Below are 20,993 nucleotides of genomic sequence, written 5' to 3'. Positions count from 1 at the left end.
TCTATCATCAGATGTTAAGGAGAAGAATTTTTCACCCTCCTCCTTATAACAATTTTTTAGATACTTGAAAGCTGCTAATCATATCCCCTCTGTGTTCTCTTTTCCAAACTAAACAAACCCAACTCTTTCAGTCTTCCCTCATAAGTCTTGTTTTTGAGATCATTAAGTATTCTTGTTGCTCTTCTCTGGACCTTCTCCAGTTTCTCCATATCTTTCCTGAAATATGGTGCCCAGATCTGTACACAATACTCCAATTGAGGCCTAATCAGTGCAGAGTAGAGGGGAAGAATAACTTCCCATGTCCTTCTCATAACATTCCTGTTAATGCATCCCAGAATCATGTTTGCTTTTTTTGCAACAGTGTCACATAGATGTCTCATACTTAGCTTCTGGTCCACTATGACCCCTAGATCTCTTTCTGCAGTACTCCATAGGGCTGGAAGAAACCTCAGGAGGTCATCCAGTCCAGCCCCCCACCCAAAGCAGGATCAATCCAGCCCGGGGTTTCTCAAGCTGAGACTTAATAAGCTCTAGGGATGGAGATTCCACTACCTCCCTAGGTAACCCATTCCAGTACTTCACCACCCTCCTAGTGAAATAGTTTTTTCTGATATCCAACCTAGACTTCCCCCACTGTAACTTGAGACCATTGCTCCTTGTTCTGTCGTCTGTCACTACTGAGAACGGTCTCTCTCCATCCTCTTTGGAACCTCCCTTCAGGAAGTTGAAGGCTACTATCAAATCCCCACCTCACTCTTCTCTTCTGCAAACTAAATAAGCCCAGATCCCTCAGCCTCTCCTCATAGGTCATGTGCTCCAGTCCCCTAATCATTTTGGTTGCCCTCCACTGGACCCTTTCCAATGGTGTCCACTTTCTATGGTGGGAGGCCCAGAACTGGACACAATACTCCAGATGTGGCCTCACCAGAGCCAAATAAAGGGGAATAATCACTTCTCTAGATCTGCTGGTATTGCCCCTCCTAATGCAACCTAATATTCCATTCGCTGCCTTGGCTTCAAGGGCACACTGTTGACTCATATCCAGCTTCTCATACACTGTAATCCCCGGGTTATTTTCTGCCAAACTGCAACTTAGCCATTCGTTCCCCATCCTGTAATAATACTTGGGATTCTTCCATCCCAAGTGCAGGACTCTACACTTGTCCTTGTTGAAGCTCCTCAGATTTCTTTTGGCCCAATCCTTCAATCTGTTTACGTCCTACTCCTTCCTAGATAGTCCCTTCCCGTTTTGTATGTATGAAATGGATTGTTCTTCTTCGAGTAGTTGCTCATGTCCATTCAAATTAGGCGTGCGCACCGCGTGCACCATGTCTTCCGGAGCGTTTTCCCTAGCGGTACCCGTAGCACCAGCAGGGCGCCCCCTGGAGTGTCAGCGCCATGGCGGGGCATAAGTACCCCTGCCGGTGCTCCCCCACCTCAGTTCCTTCTTACCGCCCGTGACGGTTGTTGGAGCGTGTCTTTCTGTTAGAGCAGTTAATGGTTCCCATTTCTCTTAGTGTTGTAAAAAGTTCTAAATAGTTCAAATTAGTTAGATAGTTAGTGGCTCTTTGTTTTTTCTTCTCCCCCTTTGGGGGTGAGGAATGCCAGGGCTGCAAGGCTTTAAGGCGTGCGCTATGTGTGTGAAGTTTATGCCCAAAGGAGACCTTCACGATAGTTGTCTGAAGTATTTGGGTGAGGGCCACCTAACAAACGCCTGTAAGATCTGCAGGTCATTTAAGCCACGCACTAAGAGGAAGAGGGACTCTCACTTAAAACTTCTCCTCATGGAGGCGGCTTTACAGCTGGCACCGACTGGACACTCTGTGGTGCGCAGTGCACAGGCGTCCACGCGTGACGCTTCATCTTGGGAGCGGGCCTTGGCATCGAGGGTTCGGCACCGTTCTCACTCCCTGGTACCGAAGAGATCAAGAACGTTCCGTGGTAGGTCTCCGATCCGGAAGTCCAAGTCAGGCCTACACCGCAGTGCCAAGCCTCTGGTGCACACGTCCTAGTCTACCACTGTGTGGCGTAAGCGAGCTAGACGACCATCCAGCCCAGGGCAACTACCCTTGCATGGTCCCTCCACGACGGACACTTTTGAGGCAGTGCATGATCTTATTAGCCTCACTACCTCCCCTCTGTCGTCGATTGAGGTGGAGAGGTCGAGGTCGCCTACGCTGGAGGCCATGCTGGCACCGGCTTCACCTCCGCACCGGCGTGATCAGCTGGCACCGGTCGCTTACGCAGCGGGACTGTCCCCTATGGGACCAGTACGTCTTGCCTCTACCTCGGTCCTGGCCTCGACACGGGCCGCCAGGCTTCACCTGGTGCTTGACTGGGCTTGACCCTCCTCGGTGCTGGGATCTCTTCCAGACCCCATCTTGGCTGCGCCGCTGCCATATCACCCAAGCCTTGCGGCATCGTCTACAGCACCATCATCAGTACCAGCGCTAAGCAGCTTTCCCAGGGTGCCGCTCCAGTCTTCGGCACCTGGCCCTTCAGCATCAAGCTCTTCGGCACCAATGCAAGTTCCGGCTCCAGGCTCTTCAGCACCGATACAGGTATCGGCACCGTTACAGGCACCGGCATCGGCCCCATGGGCCATGCCGGTACCGCCATCGCCAGTAACATCGGTCTCTTTGAGGTTCGTCTTGACAACTCTAGCGCCTTCGTTCCAGCTTGCGGTAGAGTCTGCGGGAACAGCGATGGGGCTGCAGATAGGACAGCCTGCTCTGGGGGCCCCGCGTCCGCAACCGATACCGACTTCAACAGCACAGCCATGTACTGTGTCGGCACCTCAACCAGCACTGGGACCTGTCCTACCGGCGCTGGCACGCCCTCATCACATGCATGCAGGGAAACCCGAGTCTATGGCCAGGTTTGCCCCCCCGTTGGTGGCAGGGCATTCGTCATCTGCGCTTCCCTGGCCTGAGTCTGACTACTTGTCGGATTCTGATGCGGCCTTGTTCATATCGGAGTCCTCAGGAGCTTCCTCGCATCATAGATCCCGTTTCCGGCACCGGCGTGATCGTTCGTGTGTGCAGCAGACTTGGCCGCCTCAACCGCAATGGCCCTTCTGGACGCCGTGGGCTTACCACCAGTGGCAGGGGCCTGTGCCTTCCTCTGTGGTATCTGGTGTCTCGGGGCACCGAGCGCAACCGTCGGCGTCGCTGTCACGACTCTCTCCTTCCCCCCCAGAGGTCAGTTACTACAGATGCCGCTGCAGAGCCACAAGCCGCAGTGCCGGAGCTTCTTCCACAAACAGTGCCGCCTGCCAAGCCGGCTCCTCAGCCGGGCCCTATGCTGGGTCCGGTACCAATCCAAGAGTCGTCGTCATCTTCGTCTCCTGATGAAGCCTTGGCGGATCCTGCACCGGCGTTGCCTACTATAGATGCTCAAGTGCATCAGGATCTGCTTAGGCGTCTGGCCTCCAATCTGGGTGTCCCAATGGAGCCAGTAGTGGAGGACACGGACCCCATGATTGACATCCTCTCTGACGATGCGCCCGCCCGCTTGTCTTTGCCACTTAATAAAACCGTGGACAAGATTACTAACGCCATGTGGCAGACCCCGGCTTCCCTGACCCCTACCTTAAAGGGAGTCAAAAGGCGCTATTACGTTCCCCAGTCGGGGCACGAACACCTGTACTCGCAACCTGTTCCGGGGTCCTTGGTCGTTCAAGCTGCGGCTCAAAAGGAGAGGCTTCCCCAGCCGGGGCTGTCTCCGAAGGCTAGGGAGCCCAAACGCCTTGACCTGATGGGCCGTAAGGTGTATGCCACTGGTGGGCTGCAACTCCACATTGCTAACCAGCAAGCGATGCTGAGTCGATATGCTTATAATACATGGCAGGCGGTGGATAAGTTTAAGGATAAGCTCCCTGCCGAGGCCCGTCAGGAGTTTGCAGCCATGACCTCGGAGGGCAGAACCATTGCCCGCACGGCCCTTCAGGCTTCCCTGGACGCTGTTGACTCTGCAGCCCGCACCATGGCTTCATGTGTAGTTATGCACCTTGGTGCCTGGCTGCAGGTGTCTGGAAAACCTCTGGACATCCAAACCACGATCCAGGACCTGCCTTTTGACGGCAAAGCATTGTTTTCAGAGCACACTGACTTCAGGCTTAAGGACACAAGATCTACTCTCCGGTCCTTGGGGATCCACATGCCGGCCCCTCAGCAGCGTCAGCTGCCCTACAGACAGCAGGGGAGAACGCAGTCCCAGGTCCCCCGTGGGGATTACTGGAGATACCATCCTCGTGCCCCCAAGTGGGAGTGCAGGGGCGGCTGCGGGCCCGTCGTCCGCAAGGGGTTGTTGATGCCGCCCGAGAGGGGACAACCCCTGTGGGGTTGGTCAAGGCTCCTTTCAGCAGCCCAAGCACCAGTTTTGACCGGTTGCTAGAGAGTTGTGCACCAGCCTCCCACCCTAGCCCCCCGTTTGGGGCCAGGTTATCCCGGGTTACCCACGCCTGGACAGAAATCACCACCGACGCCTGGGTTCTAAACATAGTCAGAAATGGCTGTACCATCCCCTTCCAACCCGCCTGCCCTGTCTCTTTTCAGGCACACCTCTCACGAAGGCATCCTCCGTCAGGTGGTGTTAGCGCTCCTCGAAAAGGGAGCCGTGGAGAGGATCCTTTCACATCTGAAGGGCAAGGAGTTTTATTCCCTGTATTTCATTGTCCCAAAACCCAAGGGTGGGGTTCGTCCCATCTTAGATCTCAGGAACCTCAACAAGACGGTGGTGAAATCCAAGTTTAGAATGGTAACCCTGGCCTCGGTTATCCCGGTTTTACAGTTAGGAGACTGGTACACAACTCTCGATCTCAAGTACACTTACTTCCTTGACGCAATAAGACCCAGCCATAGGAGGTTTCTCCGTTTTATTGTTTCCCGATGCCACTTCCAATTTACAATGCTCCCATTTGGTCTTTCAACAGCACCCAGGGTCTTTACAAAATTCATGGTGGTTGTAGCGGCGTTCCTACGCAAAAAAGGCGTACACGTCTTTCTGTACCTAGACGACTGGTTGATTCGTGGTCATACCTACAACCAAGTGGAGGCCCATATTTCCCTCACAAGGGCCCTCTTCGTAAGGCTGGAACTCATGCTAAACGAGCAAAAGTCATCGTTGACTCCCTCCCAGCACCTCGAATTCGTAGGTGCCCTCCTGGACTCCAAGGTGGCAAGAGCACTCCTCCCCAGAACCAGGTTTCTGTCCATAGTGGAGCTGGTCTCCAAATTAACCCGGATCCCCATCACGATTGCCCGGGTCTGCTCGAGGTTGCTGGGACGCATGGTGGCATATACGTATGTGGTACACCATGCTCGAATGAGGCTCAGGCCTCTGCAGGCCTGGTTGGCAAGGGCATTCAGCCAGTCCAGGGGTCTCTGGGACACGGTTCTCATAGTGCCTCCGGAGGTGATAGCCTCCTTACAATGGTGGACCCAGGAGGCGGTGGTGTGCAGTGGGGTTCCATTCACTGCACCTCCTCCCTCGCTTACACTGGTCACTGATGTTTCGGACCTGGGTTGGGGAGCACACCTGGGGTGTCACAGAACCCAGGGTTTATAGTCCCCTGCAGAGCGGGTTCTGCGCATAAATGTCCAGGAGCTCAGGGCAGTCAGGAGAGCCTACGAGACCTTCCTGTCGAAGCTGTCTCGCCGCTCTGTCCTGGTCCGCCTGGACAACACGGCAGCTGTGTTTTACGTCAACAAGCAGGGGTGAGCCCAGTCACCTACTCTCTGCCGCGAGGCTCTGTGCCTCTGGGACCTGTGCGTAGCGCACGATGTAGTTTTGCAGGCAGAGTACTTGCCAGGGTGCAAAAACTTGCTGGACGATGCTCTGAGCAGGTCCTTCGGAGCCCACGAATGGTCTCTCGAGGATTCAGCCCTTCGTCAGGTCTTCCCCAGGTGGGGTTGTCCCCTAGTAGACCTGTTTGCCTTGGCACGCAACACCAAGTGCCAGAGTTACTGCTCCCTGTTGGGGCTGGGGGAACACTCCAGCGGGATGCCATGACTGTGCCATGGCCGGCGGGCATCATCTATGCTCTCCCTCCGTTTCCCCTAATTCCCAGAGTTCTGATCAGGGTCAAGACCTTCTGGTCCACGGTCATCCTGATAGCCCCTCGGTGGCCCAGGCAGTTCTGGTTCCCTATCCTGGTAGATATGCTCAGCGAGGAGCCTCTAACTCTCCTGCCGGTTTGGGATCTCCTGACTCATCCTTGGGTCAGGGGCCTCATGGTTCACCCGAATCTCAGTTCTCTCCACCTTATGGCCTGGTTTATCCGCGGCTGACCCAACCAGAAAGGGAATGTTCCCAGGAGGTACAGATGGTGCTCCTAAGTAGTAGGAAACCATCTACCAGGTGGTCATACGCAGCCAAGTGGCGGCGGTTCTCGTCTTGGGCGTCCAGAAGGGGACTGTACCTGTCCCGTCCATTCTGGACTACCTTTTTGAGCTTACGTCCGGTGGCCTCTCTACCTCCTCTATCAAAGTCCATATGGCATCTCTCTCCGCCTTCCATGTTGTTTCAGCAGGAGTCTCTCTGTTTTCTGACCCTTGGTCAAAAGGTTCCTTAAGGGTTTGGACAAGTTGTACCCCTTGGTTAGACCCCCTTTCTCTGCTTGGGACCTTAACCTCATGTTGTCTAGACTTGTCGCCCCCTCCCCCCCCCTTTGAGCCGCTGGCCACGTGCTCTTTGAAGCACCTCTCTATGAAGGTTGCATTCATTGTGGCTATTACGTCGGCTCGCACGGTCTCTGAGCTGAGGACGTTAACTGTAAACCCGCCCTACCTAGTGTTCTCAGACAATAATGTGAGGCTCTGCCCTCATCAGGCCTTTCTCCCTAAGGTGTCATGGTTCCATTTGTCCCAAGAAATTTACCTCCCAGTTTTCTTTTCAAAGCCCCACACCTCCCCTAAAGAGCAAGTGCTCCATTTCCTGGATGCTAGACGTGCGCTAGCTGTTTATATTGATAGGACTAAACCCTTTCGCAAATTCACACAATTGTTTGTTGCTGTTGCTGACCAAATGTAAGGGCTCCCCATATCGACACAGAGATTGTCCAGTTGGGTCGCTGGGTGTATCAGGGAGTGTTATGCCTTGGCCAGGAAGGTCCCGCCCCGGGTTACAGCACATTCCACCAGGGCGCAGGCGTCCTCTGTGGCTTTTGGGGCGCAGGTTCCAATCACTGAAATCTGCAGGGCAGCCACATAGTCGTCGCTCCATACCTTTACGGCGCACTACGTGTTGGCACAGCAGGCTAGGGAGGACACAGGGTTGGGATCTGCGGTCCTCCAGTGCTCCGACCCCTCCTCCTTGAAGTGGGGTTGGCTTGGAAGTCACCTAATTCGAATGGACATGAGCAACCACTCGAAGAAAAGAACGGTTACTTACCTGTAACTGTTGTTCTTCGAGATGTGTTGCTTGTGTCCATTCAATTCCCCCTCTACCTCTCCTTCGTCAGGGCATCTGGCAAGAAGCAACTGAGGAAGGGGAGTGCCGGCAGGGGTACTTATGCCTCGCCATGGCGGTGCCACTCCACGGGGCACCCTGCCAGCACTATGGGTACCGCTAGGGAAAACGCTCCGGAAGACGCGGTGCGCACACCTAATTCAAATGGACATGAGCAACACATCTTGATGAACAACAGTTACAGGTAAGTAACTGTTCTTTTCCTTCCTAAGTGGAGTACTTTGCATTTGTCCTTATTGAACTTCATCCTGTTTACCTCCAACCATTTCTCCAGTTTCTCCAGATCATTTTGAATTAAGACCCTGTCATGTCTACATGGCAAGTCTTGTAGCCCCACAAGCCAAAGTCAGGTGGCCTGGGCTCTGTGACTTGCTGCTGTGGTGGTGGTATTATTTTTTAAATTGCAGTATGAACAAACTTTTAGTGGGCTCTGAATCTATTTTGGCCCCTGCAACGAGACAACTATATGGCAGAGGAAAAAAAACGCTGCTTCTACAATCCTCCGTGATACAGCCCTTTACTCATAAGTATTGACTTAATAATTATTGAGCTGGGACACATTTCTGAAGAAAACTACACCTAAAAGATTATTATAAATTCTACCACTTTCACTTCTTGCTTCGGCTAAGGCAGATAGTGTCCTTTTCTGGGAAGGCTAAGCAAAGGCCTTTTTATAGAAATCTACACATTGCAGTCTGAAGATTCAGTATTCTGATGGGAACTCATGCTTTTTGTGTACATTGTGACCTTTGGTGTACAGGAGTTTGTCTTGCCAGCTATTTGAAGCCTCCTGCTGTGATATACTTTCCTTTCCATTTTGACAAAGCAGACTATTAAAATAGTAGTAAGTTTAAGCAAAATATATGTTGGAGGGAATAGAGGAAGCCCATGGCAGTTAATCAAGATTTTTGTCATAGATTGGATGTTCTACCCTCTAGCATTGTGCTTAAACTGTTCATGGTTTTATCTATATTTTGGAATTGTGGCAATTTTCCCTTACTGTTAATGAGTCAGGAGAGGTGTGTGCAGCTGGAGAGATTGATCTGGAAGCCTCAGAGCATGCTTTAAGTTGGGGTGGGAAACCTCAAGCCTTTGCCTGGATCCTCCTGCCCGAGGCTCAGGGCTTCCCCTCTCCTCTTCCCCCCCATATTGAGTCGCCCATTATGGCCCATGGGGCTGGAGTGCACACAATCTACTAGCCTAGGCTCCCCAAGGCTCTGCTGTGAGAGGAGAATATGGGGAGTGGTTTTTTTACTCCTTAGTCAGAGACCACATCACTGATGGTTTGTTTTGGTGTTTTTGCTTCTCATTTGTGTGCAGCCCCCAACTGATTATTCTGTGGGCCAGTGGCCCCCAACCCAGAAAAGGTTCCCCGCTTCTGCTTTATTCAATGAGAAGTCTACTGTGTTGACATGATATATATCATCCTGATTTTTCCATTTATTTCTAAACTTGATAAAGCCAAAGAAAAGGCCAAAAGATTAATTGAACTTTAATCAATGTAATTGACTTTAAGAATGAAAAAGGTAGATATCAGTCCTAATCTGCTAATGGTTCTTTGACAATTTCTTAAGGTTAAGTCAACCTTATATACTACTTAGCCAGTTCCTTATGCTGAAGTGGGATTCTGTGTGTCTGAGACCTCTTTCTAGTTTACTATGTTAAATTCTTAATTCTAATCAGGAAAAATAATTTTACTGTTATTTACTCTTTGAAAACTGTTTATAACTTGCAATTCACTTCAGTTTTACAATCTTTCAGGATGTGACAAACTTGCTCTTTGGTATACCAGTACCTTCAACAACAGTTGAAATTGACGCAGCTCCTCCTCAGAGTAGAAATAATGAAAAGTGATGCTATGTTAGTTCAGAGGTGTTCAGTCATTTATGAAGTTGAAAAACATGTCAAATGCACTTCTTATAAGGGGCTATTTATTTAAGAACTCTTTGCTTTTCTAGTTCTCACACCTGGGAAGTCGAATCAAATCCATATAGTATCTCGTGCTGTTTTGAGAATCAGAGAAATAGCGGTTTATTGCAATGTAAAGACTAGTACAAAACTGTATATAGGGCTGAACTAATAGTATACAGTGTGATAGAATATATCCTTATGTTGCTCTTTCATGCCTTCCAGTGCATCAGGGTGAAGCACTTTTGGAAGACTGAGTGCTGATTGATGTGTGACACCTCTATTTCAGTATTATTAAAATTTACTTGTGGGATTTTCTTCCCTTACTAATTGTCCTTTCATGCCTTAATTACTAAAAAGGGGGCAGATTGTCCAAGTCATTTCATTTTGTGCAGCTGGAGCAGTATAAGACTGTTCCTAATAGCCTCTTCCAAACCTATTGTATTTTACCAACTGATGATGCACTCTAAGGAAATTCAGGGGTTGTATAGCTGTGTGTATATAAATGAATATGAATGTGTGTAAAGACATGACTAGACCTTTGGTTTCAGCTTCTTTATCTCCTTTGTAGCTGCTTTTCTAACTCAGACTGTGTGTCTTGATGATACAACAGTAAAATTTGAAATTTGGGATACAGCTGGTCAAGAACGATACCACAGTTTAGCACCAATGTACTACAGAGGAGCACAAGCAGCTATAGTCGTATATGACATTACAAATGAGGTAAGTACATTATATAAAGAAGGGGGACAGCTGGGAGCTAATGGATTGAGCATTGGGAGTTGTCTGTTCCTTTTCCTGATTCTTCTACTGATTTTATGTGAATGTGAGCAGGTAATTTAATGTTTTTTATGATCTATTGTAAGTAATTGAAAACCTAACTGAAAAGTTAGCAAAAAGTACGTTTTTCCATTGTGCATTTAGCAGCACTTAATTTTATTATCAGTATTCTGTAAATGGTAAGTCAATTACTTCTGTTTGACACTTTCATAAAAATAGGAAAATGTGATATTTTGATAAAACACAAATTGATAAGATAACTTGGCAGCTTAGCACTTCAAACTTCCTTTATCTTTTACTGAAGAAGAGTGAGGCTTTATAATACTATCCAAACACCCTTCTTTGATATACAGGCAGTCCCCGGGTTACGTACAAGATAGGGACTGTAGGTTTGTTCTTAAGTTGAATCTGTATGTAAGTCGAAACTGGCGTCCAGATTCAGCCGCTGATGAAACTGATCAGTTTCAACAGCGGCTGAATCTGGACGCCAGTTCTGACTTACATACAGATTCAACTTAAGAACCCCAGGCATCCCCAAGTCAGCTGCTGCTGAAACTGATCAGCGGCTGATTCCAGGAAGCCCGGGGCAGGGGCTTCCTGTAGTCAGCCACTGGTCAGTTTCAGCAGCGGCTGACTTGGGGACGCCTGGGGCAGAGCAGCTGGGGTGCTGCTGGGTTGGTCCAGTAGCGCCGCCGCTCCTCAGCGCTACTGGACCAACCCAACAGCACCCAAGCTGCTCTGCCCCAGGCGTCCTGATTCAGCCGCTGCTGAATCTGACCAGCAGTGGCTGAATCAGGACGCCTGGGGCAGAACAGCTGGGGTGCTGCCCGGTTGGTCCAGTGGCGCCCAGAGCGGCGCTACAGGACCAACTGGCAGCGCCCCAGCTGCTGTACCACAGGTGTCCGGAGCAAAGCCATGGAGCACGGGGGCAGCGGGACAGCCCAGACGCGCCGTGGCTGTCCTGCTGCCCTCGGGCTCCGTGGCTTTGCTCTGCTTTGTTCCCCGTCCCCCTGGTCTGCAGACCAGGGGGACGGGGAGCAAAGCGCCGGAACACGCGGGCAGCGGACAGCCCAGACCCGTCCCCCTGGTCTGCATGATGCATCTGACGAAGTGGGTCTTTGCCCACGAAAGCTTATGCTCCTACACTTCAGTTAGTCTATAAGGTGCCACAGGACTCCTCGTCGCTTTTGCAGATTCAGACTAACACAGCTATCCCTCTGATACTTGATTTCTTTCCAAGTATGGAAGCATATCCTATCATAATAGGTGGGACTGTATCATACATACTAACATAATAAAAATCCATAAAACATTAGTACTCTATTGGTGCCTGTTTCTGCAGTGTGTCAGATGAAAGGACTTCATATTACCAAAAAATGAAGCAATAAGCAACACATCTCACTTTGATTTGGCTTTTACTATTGGAATATGGCTCCCAATTTTTTATTTTAATTAGCTTAAAAATTCTAAAAGAAGTTTTCAAGTTTTTATACAACATAACCTTCACTGTGAGAATTGTTAGTTATTGAAAGGATAGAAGAAGCTAATATAGGAGAGTACTCTTTTGGGAATACCTTTTTTTAAACCAACTTTAATAAATTAAAATAAAAACTTTTCCCATTTCCAGTGACCTCTGATGCTGTTTATTCAGAAGTTTTTGACCTAATATCCATTGCTTGTTTTCCCGTATAGAGTACATTAGGAAACAAGTTTAATGTTTGTCTTATTCTTACAAGCAACTTCTAAGAAAACAACTAGAAAGTTGACCAACAAAGAATTAAGGCCTAATCCTGAAGTCCTCTTTGTTTTTATCCTTGTGCATCAGGCAAACTTAGGCGAACTACCCATTATCATCAGTGGGATTTTTCCTGACTAATACGGAGTAAAAAATGGGTAAGGAGTTCAGGATTTGCCCACAGTTGTGGGTTGAGTGGCTTGTGACTGTTTTAGCACCATTTGTGAACAGCTTTGCATTTTCAAGGAAGAGAACAGCTTAAAATTGTCACTCTTTCTCTTCCAAAGCTTGTTCTAGATTCACTGTACCCGTAAGAGTCGTTCTTGTCACTTTTTCATCCATTTAATATAGTTGACAAAGGGGCTATTAATTTTTCAGTAATGCACCTTTGGGAATTAAAGGAGTGGTTTCACTAAAAAGGTCCAGTAAGCCAGTTGGAATGCAGCTTGGGAGAATGAATAAATAGATTTCATGCTTATAGGACAGATAAGATAAACTTGAGTAATAGGGACAAAAGGACAATAGAACTGAGTTTCTTTATTTTTAAACCATTTACAGGAGTCTTTTGCTAGAGCAAAAAATTGGGTCAAAGAACTTCAGCGGCAAGCAAGTCCTAATATTGTAATAGCTTTAGCAGGAAACAAAGCTGATCTAGCTAATAAAAGAGCTGTGGATTTCCAGGTATGTCGTGCATTTTTTTTTTTGTTTACAAGAAAAGAGTGTTTTGTTGGAATGTTAGAGTGTAGTATAAATTGCCTTCTCCGAAGGGATCCGACTATCTTTTAATAATTCTTCATTGTAGGATTTCATATGTAATAGAAATCTGTTGATAATTGCAAACATGAATTCATAGTATTCTAATAAGATTTTGGGGGGTGAGGAGGAAGAGAGGTATAAATGTGACCTGAAGTGACAGCTGTCCAAAAATAGAGGTTTTCTAACTAAATTTTACTTTGAGGTACAGCTAACTTCTTTTCAGATATGTCAGATCTATCAATATATTGAATTTATATTCTGAAAAACTGCCCCTAACAGTTATTAGGACGACTTCACTAAGAGCAGTTAATTAAACTTAGAGGTAGGTGTGGTTCTGAAGGCAGGTTTGGAGTTCACTTGTTGACATTCAAGATACAATTCACAGCTGACATGACTCCTTTTTGGCCTGGTCTGAGCAATATAAGTTACGTGATTTAAGGTTTAGTTGACTTTTTAACTGAGTTCTTTTTTGTTGCCTTTTTTGTAAATTGATGTACCTATGCTCAGGGGCTTTAGTTGGCTTGTGTCACAAAAAGTATCTTAGATTTGTTTTTTGTTTTTTTAATAAAAGGCCCAAAGCTAATCATTGCAAATTGTGATTGTAGGCTTGCTTATGACTAGGGATGTTAACTATCATGCTTTTATGTAAATGTGTAACCATGCGTAATGACTATGTCATCAGAAGAAGCTCTCCCATTTACATGGTGCTATCAACATGGGTGCTAATGTTGGTGTAAATTAGGCTCCTCGGGGGGCTGGTTTATTTACACCACTATTGACATATGCCAACATAATATGTAGTGTAGACATAGCTTTAGAGTGACGTAGATTTCTCTTCACAATTATATTCTCATCTGTCCTTGTGCATTGAGTTAAAAGGGAATTCCACATATGGAATGGAGAAAATGTGATTTAAAGGGAGATTTGAGTTCCCAATTAGAGACTGGGGTTGTAATACCGGGTCAATAGGTGGTGGCACTAAGAGACTTTCAGAATAAAGAAAACTGTACTTAGAATCCAAGCTATCAAAAATAAAATGTTATTGAAAACTATTGTCCTGTCATGTTTAATGAACTCTTGTCTGAGTGATAAACTTGTTTTGATGATCTGTCCTCAGATTCAGTGGAACTCCAGAAATTGCTATTGAAACACACATGGGCTGCTAGAACAACTCTGCTATTGGCTTGGAACCTAAAAAGGGGGCAAAAGGGGCCCTGCAACTAACATTGACCTCAAAATCTATCAGAACCAGAGTTTCAGATCAAGGAATTTCTTACTTCTTTTTAAACTTAGGCTTTTATTTATGGATATTTTAGGCCAACCAAAATTGTAGGAATTTCCAAAGATTTGAATTTGTATGGGTTTTTAATTATCGTAGGAGGCTTGTGTTGGCTTTTTTTTTACAGATGATAACGCCAAGAACTAGGGATGTTAAATTCAGATGAATCAACTAATAGAATAATCGATGGAATTTCCATCAACTATTTGATTAATTAATAAGGGTATCTCCGCCTTTGAAATGTAGCAAGAACTCTGCTCTTGCTACATTTCAAAGGCAGAAGTGCTGCCATTCCCCACTGCGTCCCTGCCCACAGAGACGGTGCTGGGGGTCAGAACTGACTTTTAAGCCAGCTCTCCCCAGCACTGGCTCCTGGTCTCTGCCTCCTCCTCCTCCCCCCCACCACCCTTGCTGCCTCTCTCTGATAGAGGCAGCGAGTGGGGGAGGGAAGTGACTAATCATTTACATTCCTGTCACGAACATCAGGCTGATGAAATTTCATTGAGCATTCTTTCATACAGATTACTTTATCACTACTAATTGAGAGATTTAAGTTCCATAATTAGAAATAAACTAAAATACGTATTATATGTAATTTCTAGGAAGCGCAGTCTTATGCAGATGACAACAGTTTATTGTTTATGGAGACATCAGCTAAAACATCAATGAATGTAAATGAAATATTCATGGCAATTGGTAAGTATTTTTAAACGGAAGCTGCGTTTTAAGGCAACTGCTTTGTATGTAGTTCTTTTCTGAAATCCATTCTGTTCTAGCTTCTGAGTGAAATATTACACAACTTTTCCCCTCCTTAATAATTGGATTTCCCTCTCTTTGGCCATCTGCTTCTCTAGAATCTTTTCTGAAATTATTTTTTAATATTCTAATCATAAATCACTTACTAAGAGCAGTCTGGCTCTGGCCTCACCCCCGTGCACCTAGCATTTCCCCTCCATATGATCTCAAAGATCAAGAATTCTTGCATCACTTCTGAACCCAAGACTATTGTTTAGCAAGTAGAACTTGCTATCAGTGCAATTGTTCAGGGTCAGTGGTGAATGTTATTTGAGCTTTCTAACCAAATGAACAAAGACATGCACTTCACTATGTATCAAAATGTATCTTGTGATGAAGATAAGTAGGAAATGTTTGACTTGCAAAACTTTCAGTTTTTAGGAAAGGCTTGGAATTATGCTTTTCAAACTATCTGAGGGTGTGCAAGTGACAAGTGAAATGTTGCATATTCTTCAGTTTTTGTGAACACTTCATGGAGACTATAAATTTGCCTGCCCAGTATTGATATCCTCAATATGGCAACCTAATAGTGATATTAAATATAAACTAACTAGCAGACTTACCCAGCACTGCCCAGGTCCAAGGGAAGAGGAAGAGGACCATGCAGGCCTTCCAATTCAATGGCGCATCCCGGACTGGCCGGTGATCAGGGTTGGTGGGGTTGGCGTGGTGCTTGGCATGGGGGGCAGGATTAGGGGTTGGGGACCTAGGCTGCTAGTTGGCGCCATACAGGCCTCCTCTGGGTCAGCGCTCCGTAGGCCCAGTCTGGGGGGCAAAAGAGAGCCATGAAGGCCTCTCCTGCTGGTAGGGTTGCCAGATGGTCTCCCAAAAAATACCGGTCACCTGATATTTTTTTTGGTCGAGCAAAAAAAAAAGGGGGGGGGGGGAATGTGGTATAAGCGGCGATCACAACCCCGCCTCCTGGGATCCTCTGATTGCACAGAAGCCTGGCGGGTGCAAACACCGCTGGGAGCCTGTGATTGCACAGAAGCTTGGTGGGGATGAGGGGAATGGTTGGAACTCCCAGCCACTCCCCCCGCCAGGCTTCTAATAGGCAATCTCCATTAATTATTATTATCTCCTAGAGCTGGAAGGGACCTTGAAGGGTCATAGAGTTCAGTCCCCTGCCTTCACAGCAAGACCAAATACCATCCCAAACAAATTTTTGCCCCAAATCCCTGATTTTTTTTTTTGTATGATTTATTTTTTTTAACCAGGCAGAGGGCTCAAATACCGGACTGTCCGGAAGGATACCGGACACCTGGCAACCCTACCTGCTGGCATGGGACACGGGCTGCATAAGCCTCCTCAGGCTGGCGCTCCCTGGGCCCGGCCTGGAGTATGTGTGGGCTGGTGGCCTGGCCTGGGCTGGCCAGCCCAGTGATGCTCCTGGGATGTCGATGACGAAAGAGGTTTTAGCTAGGGAAGCCACTTACCCGTGGCAGGCAAGATGGTGAAGCCTAATCCTCAACTGGCCACTTACTTGGTGTTGCAGATGCTCCCAGTGGTCATTCTGCAGACTAGCTCTCCTTTGTTCTTGCTGCCCCCAATGGCGAACATGAGCATCGCATCCGTCCTCTCTCTCCCCCCTCCATATTATGGAGCTGCTTCTGAGTGGTGACAGATTTTTTTTTTTCATATATCCCATTCATACTTCATGTTTGAATCCTTTAGGAGAAATTCAGTCTCTTGCGTCTTTGTTAACCAACAGTAGTACTCGTGTTCAGAGTACTCATGCGGAGAAAACTTAGTATTTGAGAATATGGTTAGGACAGGGGCTCCCTACAGCAAGCACCAGGTAGCCTTTTGAAAATCCTTGCCACTCCTCCTTCTCTGTAGCAACAACTGACCTTATTCTAGCAGCAAATTGGTAGGAGCTACTGCATATCTTGAAATAATGTCATAAAGTTCTGACTGGCTGCAGTTTTTTCCTGCTTTTGTCTAGGGTTACAGAGGGGTGGGTGGTCTAAATAAACGCAAAGGACCCATTAGTGGTTATTTAAATCAGCCCTACAGGGAACATGCAGTTCAATGACCGATGAATAACTAGGATAAGATCAGACGACCATTGCATACATACAAAACAAATACATATCTATACCTGTCTGTCTATATATATTAGAGATTTGTGCATCTGCCTCTAAGTCTGTCTTCAAGTCCATTTATTCAGGAACTCCACCTAAATGCTAAGAACTAGGTCCACCACATTTGGTATGCAGCTTCCTCTTCCCCTAACTTAAAGCAAGGCTCTCCATGTTGCTTGTCACTGGCCCACATAAGTGGCTCCCTGCTCCAAATTAGGGATGGAAGTGACTAGCATATGCTTATTGGACAGTCGACTAGTGACTCGACTAGTCACTTCTATCAGAAAGGCAGCAAAGCGGGGGGCGGGGGCAGGAGCCAGTTCTCCCCCAGCACCGTCTCGGGGAAGGGGGAAAAGTACGGGGCGCAACAGGGAACTGACAGCACTTCCACCACGCATCTGCATTGAAAAGTAGCAAGAGCCCTGCTGTCTCTTGCTACATTTCAAAGGCAGAGGCACCCTTATCGACTAATCAAGCAGTTGATGGAAATTCCGACTATTTGATTAGTTGATTAATCTAAATTTAACATTCCTACCCCAAACCTCTCAGGCCCCACTACTGACCTAGGAGGGGGAAGCCCCGCTAGCTCCACTGTCGTTCCCCCTCGTCTCCTCTCCTCTCCCCTCCCCCCACTCGAACACTGCTGGGGCCAGGCAGTACAACCCTTGTTCCCCCAAGACCCACCAGTGACGGGAGGCCTGCACTAAACCTGCTCCCCCTCCCCTGGGCCCAGAGAGCGCAGGCGGGAGGCTTGCATGGCCTCCGTCCCCAGGTCCAACCCAGGCAATGCTGGGTAAGTCTTCTAGTTGTAGATAGATGATCGAGTTTATGAAGGGGGGAAAGGACATGGTAATTCTATGACCATGCTCTGCATGTATGTTGTTTTCATTTCCTTTTTCTGTAGTTTTTTTGGATTTTTCCTCAACCGTTCACTTGCCAGAGCAATATACAGTAAACTTCTGATAATCCAGCACCTTTAGGACCCAGGGGGTGCCGGATTATCAGATATGCCGGACTATCAGAAGGGGGGGCTATGAGGGGTCTGGAGTGGGGTGGGAGGGGATGCCACCCCAGACCCCTCATAGCCCCCCCTTACGATAGTCCGGCTCTGCCCCATGCGTCCCTGATTCAGCTTCTGCTGGTGAGTTTCAGCAGCAGCTGAATCGGGGATGCCTGCAATAGAGCAGCTGGGGTGCTGCTGGGTTGGTCCCGCAGCGCCGAGGGGCGGCGCTGCGGCACCAACCCAGCAGCACTCCAGCTGCTCTTGGGGACACCTGGGACAGAGCAGCTGGGGTACTGCCCGGTTGGTCCCGTAGCGCTGCCCCTCGGGGCTGCGGGACCAACCCAGCAGCACCTCAGCTGCTCTTGGGGACGCCTGGGGCAGAGCAGCTGGAGTGCTGCCGGGTTGGTCCCGCAGCGCCAAAGGACGGCGCTGCGGGACCAACCTGGCAGGACCCCAGCTACTCTGCCCCAGGGGTCCCCGCTTCAGCTGCTGCTGAAACAGATCAGAGGCTGATTCCAGGAGGCCTGGGGCAGAGCTGCTCTGCCCGGGGCTTCCTGGAATCGGCCGCTGATATGTTTCAGCAGCGGCTGACTTTGGGACCCCTGGGGCAGAGCAGCTGGAGTGCTGCCGGGTTGGTCCCGCAGTGCCGAGGGGCGGCGCTACAAGACCAACCCGGCAGCACCCCAGCTGCTCTGCCCCAGGCGTCCCGATTCAGCCTGCTGGTGAAACTGACGCTGCTGGTCAGTTTCAGCAGTGGCTGAATGCCGACGCCTGGGGCAAAGCAGCTGGGGTGCTGCGGGGTTGGTCCCATAGCGCCGCCCCTCGGCACTGCGGGACCAACCCGGCAGCACTCCAGCTGCTCTGCCCCAGGTGTCCCCGATTCAGCTGCTGGTCAGCTTCAGCAGCAGCTGAATGGGGGAAGCCTGTCTGGCTGCCCCAGCACTTCCGGGTTCCTGATGGTGCCGGACCATCAGGATTGCCGGACTAATGGAGTTTTACTGTACATGGTTTAGAAACACTAGCACTAACTTAAGGCCATGATCTTAAAATTTGTTCCTTATAGGTGGACCCATATTGAAGACATTCATTGAGGTGGTCTCCCAAGGAATAAGTTGCAAGATTAGAGCCCAACTTCTGTTGCTAGGCAATCCTGACTATATTTTTCTCTGCTTTCAAAGATGGAGAGGGGTTTGTCATAGCTATTCAGGAAGCTGTGGATTCTAAGATGATAACAACAAATGGTCTTATTCAAACATTTTCTGAATGACATTCTCTGATTGTGGAGCTTCAGGGGGTAGCCGAGTTAGTCTGTTACAGGAAAAAAAATAACAAATGGTCTGGTAGCACTTCATAGACTAACGAAACATGTAGATGGTATCATGAGATTTCGTGGGCACAGCCCACTTCTTCAGATGACCAGAGTTGAGTTGGGGATATGAAAGCTCGAAATAAATAGGGGAGGGGGAGAGAGAGAAAAAGGGAGGGGAGTGTGGAGTTACTGTTTTATTGCTATATATCTTAAAAGGAAATATTCAGATAACTTTCTTGGACTCAATAGATATTTAAAACTTAGTACAGTCCTGATTCTTATCTTTGCTCATTTTTCTTGTTAATCTTATAGCTAAAAAGCTGCCAAAGAGTGAACCACAGAATGCAGGAGCTAACTCTGCCAGAGGAAGAGGAGTAGACCTAACTGAACCCACACAACCACCCAAGGGTCAATGTTGTAGTAACTAAACCTTCAGTTGCTTTAAACTGTCTTGAATATTCTGCTTCCTAACTGTTAATAATAATGGAATTGGAGTGTTTAATCTGGTCCAGTGCAGCTTCCAAAACAGAGACTAATGACATAGTCAGGTTTCTAATACAGAATTATTTTGTTTTTAATCTTAATTTTTAACATGCATGTATCACTGGCTGTAATTATATCAGCAATAGAAGGGAAGTGGAAGCTGAATAAACTTGCTTCAGTTGAAAGTTTTTAAAAATCACTTGCCATTAGGGATATAGAAGAATTACATGTATTGATCTAACTAGCTAGTTCCTCTATATCCAGATATTGGTTACTGTTGTAATTGATAGAACTGGGACTCTTCAATTTGTGCTTTTAAAAAAAATCTTTCTAGAAACAGGGTCTAACGATACTTTAAGCTTATTTGCAGTATTCATGCAACCAATTGTTTCTGCAAGTACCTACCATTTAAATATGCATTCCACATTTTAATAATTTAACTGCAAACAGTACTTGCAGCATTAACAATTTTAAAACCCCAATGCTTGCAGAAAAATGGATTTTAGTTGTTACACTGTATGTAAATTATAGTCAGCCCAGTGGTTTAAAGAAAATAGTAATTAAAAATCAAGTTTAACTCCATATTTATCTGTTTATAAAGGCACAAACCAATGAATTCAACTTTACAGGATTTTTGTTCACAAACCATAAGAGCTCTCCAAGTAAAACAAAGACAAACTAGGTGTCTGTGATTTTTTTTGTTTTTGATCATTGCTGACCATTAGACAGTTTCTTATGTTTTTCCCCAAAGGAAATAAGTCAGTGCACTAATAATTATGTACATTCAACTTGATTTTAAATTTGGATATTAATGTACTGTAAATAGGGTACTGCATTGTAGTCTACATTTGTTTAATACTTTCTGTAATATTTAAGAGTTGCTTAAAAGTATCCAAAATGTACAGTTACTTAAAGCTAACTTTTCTTTTTCCCTGCTTTAAAGGGGTTCTAAGTTCTTCCTTTATGGTTAGAACAGTAATAACTGATGCTCCTGTACCTGTAACATAAGTACTGCTGTCTGTCAGTAATGAACTCTGCAACCTTGTTTTCCAAAGTCCATTTTATTTTGATCTGTCCAGTATATTGCACTAATTCTTTGTTATTTTCATTATATGAAATTTACCAAGTGTGTCAGAAGAGACAATTTAATCTATTTAAATGTTGAACTGCTCGCAAAAACTTGTGCAGATTGTAAATTTGCAGTAATTTGGGCTTAGCAAGGAAAATGACAGTTCACCAGTGTTTAGTTTTATATTGAGGTGCTCAGGTTTGAATAAAGTGGTTATAAAACAGGAAAGCATTGTGATTATTCTTGCCATGAATTCAACAAGAAACCTTTATTGCATTTTAGCAGTTAATGCTTTAACACAGGTTACAAACAAGTAGGTTGA

At 47.0% G+C, this 20,993-nt stretch overlaps 1 protein-coding gene across 3 annotated transcripts in view; it reads left to right on the top strand.

Moving 5' to 3' along the window:
• The window catches only part of RAB5A (RAB5A, member RAS oncogene family), a 34,814-nt gene extending 13,915 nt beyond the window's left edge, over window positions 1-20,899 (top strand). For all 3 annotated transcript variants that reach the window (XM_006120172.4, XM_075922087.2, XM_075922086.2), the window contains exons 3-6: window positions 9,950-10,101; window positions 12,452-12,574; window positions 14,531-14,624; window positions 19,432-20,899. In XM_006120172.4, coding sequence (XP_006120234.1) covers window positions 9,950-10,101; window positions 12,452-12,574; window positions 14,531-14,624; window positions 19,432-19,547 — 485 coding nt within the window. In that variant the 3' untranslated portion in view covers window positions 19,548-20,899. The remainder of the gene's footprint in view (window positions 1-9,949; window positions 10,102-12,451; window positions 12,575-14,530; window positions 14,625-19,431) is intronic.
• The last annotated feature ends 94 nt before the right edge of the window (window positions 20,900-20,993 follow it).

This window comes from Pelodiscus sinensis, chromosome 2, assembly GCF_052426305.1.
Source record: "Pelodiscus sinensis isolate ZL-2025 chromosome 2, ASM5242630v1, whole genome shotgun sequence".
Lineage (NCBI taxonomy): Eukaryota > Metazoa > Chordata > Testudines > Trionychidae > Pelodiscus > Pelodiscus sinensis.
The sequence above is the reverse complement of the archived record's forward strand: the minus strand, read 5'-3'. Positions and strand labels throughout refer to the sequence as shown.